At 46.7% G+C, this 3401-nt stretch overlaps 1 protein-coding gene across 1 annotated transcript; it reads right to left on the bottom strand.

Moving 5' to 3' along the window:
- Positions 1–1600: 1600 nt before the first annotated feature.
- Positions 1601–2231, bottom strand: LOC130885104 (40S ribosomal protein S9). Its single transcript, XM_057786513.1, has one exon. The coding sequence runs from the start codon at positions 2200–2202 to the stop codon at positions 1618–1620; it is 585 nt and encodes a 194-aa protein (XP_057642496.1). The 5' UTR covers positions 2203–2231; the 3' UTR covers positions 1601–1617.
- Positions 2232–3401: the final 1170 nt, after the last annotated feature.

The raw sequence follows: 3401 nt of genomic DNA, 5'->3' as shown, positions 1-3401 counted from the left end.
AGCCATTGCCTGGTGACAATGGCCTGGTACATTGCTATTATGTTTTTATTAATGAACACCGGGGACCACAAACTCACACACATCTGTTCAGAGAGCAGAGAGACAGAGAAACTGAATGCCAAAGTCCTTTCTACGCCCTGCAAGACTCGGTGTTACTGACTGTCCACGGCTTGGTCTTCAATTCTCCTCTTTCTTCAAGGGCTGTACCACCTTGATGCTCGCCTTCCTTCCTGTCTAGTATCACGTTTGATAGCCTCTGCCCGGAATGCAGGATTCCCCAGATATCTGCATGATTGGCTCCTTCTGGTCATTCACATTTCTGCTTAAATGCCACCTTTCCGTGGAAACCTTTCTTGGTCACCATCTCACTCCAAACCACACTGTCCTAGTGTGTGCCCCTCACCGCACTCGCCACCTGGAAGTCACCTGCTGAAGAGTGTTTGTCTGTATTGCCAGTCAGTAGCAAACAAACAAAAAGTGCACAGCCATGCTTAAAAACCTTGTTGAGTGGCCGGAGCTCTTTGGTTTCTGTGCTGCATTTGGATAAGTCAGTGGACACAGAGTTCAGAGGGAAGAACGCATAGCCAATGGGCTTCCAGGCTCCCCGGTCTGCCTCTGCTTTGAACTTACAAGGTGGTCCTTCTAAACCGATCAACCTTTTTGGGAAAATGGGCCAATTCAGGGCCCCTCAGTTCTAAGACAGGGTTTCCAGATATTTGTTTTCCTTTGAACATGGAGTCAATTTGGAAATGGGGAGTGTTTGGTTGGTTTTGTTTTTTTCTATTTGGTAGAGTTTTCCCCCTTGGAAGGGGCAGGAGTAAGCTACAGCAGTTTATCTAGAGGAGATGACACCGATTTCCTTCTGAAGGCTCCAGCCTGTGAAGTCTTGCGGACTTTACTCATATGCAACCAGGACTCCCCTTCGGGTAGCACTCTTTGGTTGACCTGTGACCCAATGCATATTTATAAGCCAGGACAATCAGATTAATAGGAAATGAAGACACTAACACTCTCCACATAGTAGTTTCTGCTTAAACTTCCAAAGGTCAGCTTTTCTCACACGGAATGCCAAGAGCTTATGCAGAGAGACGCTCGATGTGACAGGAAGATGAAAGGTCCCCAGGCATCCCCCAGCTGGGGACAAAGAGCTGCTCTTTTGCTCCACACTGATGAAATCCTTGTCCTCTTTCTTTCCCAACACCTTCAGGTTCAGGAGACCTTAGAAAGCACATCACCACCAGGCAATCTAAAAGGAAGCACAATGGGCTTTGGCAGAGAGCGGATGTGAACATGGGTTATTACCATCAAGGGCTGCCCAAGGGTGCTGTCCAGAGACACATAAAACTTGAGGCTGCGAATTAAAACCAAGGATAGGACGGTCAAGCCCATATAAATTCTTCAGTGAAAGTAAGACGTGATTTTCAATGGTTTTGGAAGAACAATGTGGTTTCAAAAGTTATCCGCTGCACTGAAGCTGTTTTCTGATGTGGCTGTTTTATTTCTTTTTTTTTTTTTTTTTTTTTTTTTTTTTTTTTTTTTTTTTTTAACCAAGTGTTAATTCTGTTTTATTAGCCAACTGGAAAACTAGACAATTCTCCAGTCTAGGGAGACATTAACTTAATCTTCTTCTTCATCATCACCAGCTCCGGCACCACCCTGGCCCTTCTTGGCATTCTTCCTCTTCACTCGGCCTGGTCGTCCACCACCATAAGGAGACCGGAGGGAGAAATCAATGTGCTTCTGGGAGTCCAGGCGAACAATGAAGGACGGGATGTTCACCACCTGCTTGCGGACCCTGATGTGACGCTGGCGGATGAGCACACGGGCATGGTGAATAGATTTAGCCAAACCCAGCTTGAAGACCTGGGTCTGCAGCCGCCTCTCCAAGAAATCCTCAATCTTCAGGCCCAGGATGTAATCCAGCTTCATCTTGCCCTCATCCAGCACCCCAATGCGAACAAGTCGCCTCAGCAGAGCATTGCCTTCAAAAAGACGCCGTGGGTCCTTTTCGTCCAGCGTTAGCAGCTCTCGGGCGGCCTTGCGGATCTTGGCCAGGGTAAATTTGACTCTCCACACCTCACGCTTGTTCCGGAGCCCATATTCTCCGATGAGTTTCAGTTCCTGGTCGAGACGCGACTTCTCGAAGGGTCTCCGTGGGGTCACATAGGTCTTACGACAAACCCAACTTCTGGCAACCGGCATGTTGGCGTCTCTAGGCCTGCCGCGCCCCAAAAAGCTAACTAGGCAACACACCGAAGCTCACCTAGGAGCTCACGACCGCGACAAAGAGCGGCTGTTTTATTTCTGGCTTTGTAATTCTTCAACCTGTGCCCACATTGTGTTGCCCAGTGAGATCCACCCCACTGCTCCCCCTTTCTGGGAATGAAAATTGTGACTCTCCTTCCTTCCGTTCTTATTTCTTTCTATAGAAAAATTTTAGATCTTTTAATAAAATTGAAAACAAAACATTCAGATTTCAAAATAAGATGAAGTCCCTGGTCACAGAGTTTACAGTGATTGTATTTTCCCCAGGAACGTGAATACACGTTCAGTTGTAAGATGCTAATTAAATATGAGATAACTATACTTCAAAAATACTGATTTTATTTATTATGTATTCATTCATTTATTTTTGGTGTATGTATACAAGTATGTGTGTGTGGGGGGGTGTTACAGGTGCTATGGCACTTGGGGCAGAGGTCAGAGGACAACTTCAGAAGTCGGTTCAGTTCTTCCACATTATTGTAAGGTAGTGTTTAACTTTTAAAATTGTTTTTATGTGTATGGTTGTTGCCTGAATGTATACCTGCGCTGTATTCACGTCTGGTGTCCACAGAGGGCCTCCATTCTCCGCAACTGGAGTTAAGGACACAAGATACCATGCAGGAGCTGGGAATAAAAGTCAGGTCCTCTGGGAGAGCAGCCAGTGCTTGGAACTGCAAAGCATCTCTCTGGAGCATCTCTCCAATCTTTGTAACTGCCCAGCATCTCTCTGGAGCATCTCTCTAGCCCTCGAGGCAGCATCTTTCTTGCCAAACCCTGCCGTTCTGCATACTCAAGGAAGACTGGTGCAGGAGATTGCCTTGTTGCTGCCTCCCACCTCAAAGCAGGAATCCTGAAATTGGAGGTGTGTGTCACCATTTCCAGCTACTTTTTAAGTGACACTTTCGTTTTGACTTGTGTGAGGGGGCCAGGAAACAGGAAGCCTGAGGACTCCTGTCCCAGTGATGTCCCAAGGTCTTTGGCTGCCATAGATTCTGGGACCATTTGTCCCACTCAGCAGGACTGTGTGATTCCCAGGCTTTGCATTTAAAGGAAAGCCCCACTTTTCTCTGCTCTTTCTTTTCTTTATTTCAAGGCAGAATTTCTCTGTGTAGTCCTAGCTGTCCTGGAACTCACTC

The sequence above is a fragment of the Chionomys nivalis genome, chromosome 12 (genome assembly GCF_950005125.1).
Source record: "Chionomys nivalis chromosome 12, mChiNiv1.1, whole genome shotgun sequence".
In the NCBI taxonomy this organism is placed as follows: Eukaryota; Metazoa; Chordata; class Mammalia; order Rodentia; family Cricetidae; genus Chionomys; species Chionomys nivalis.
This window is presented reverse-complemented; position numbering and strand designations above follow the sequence as displayed.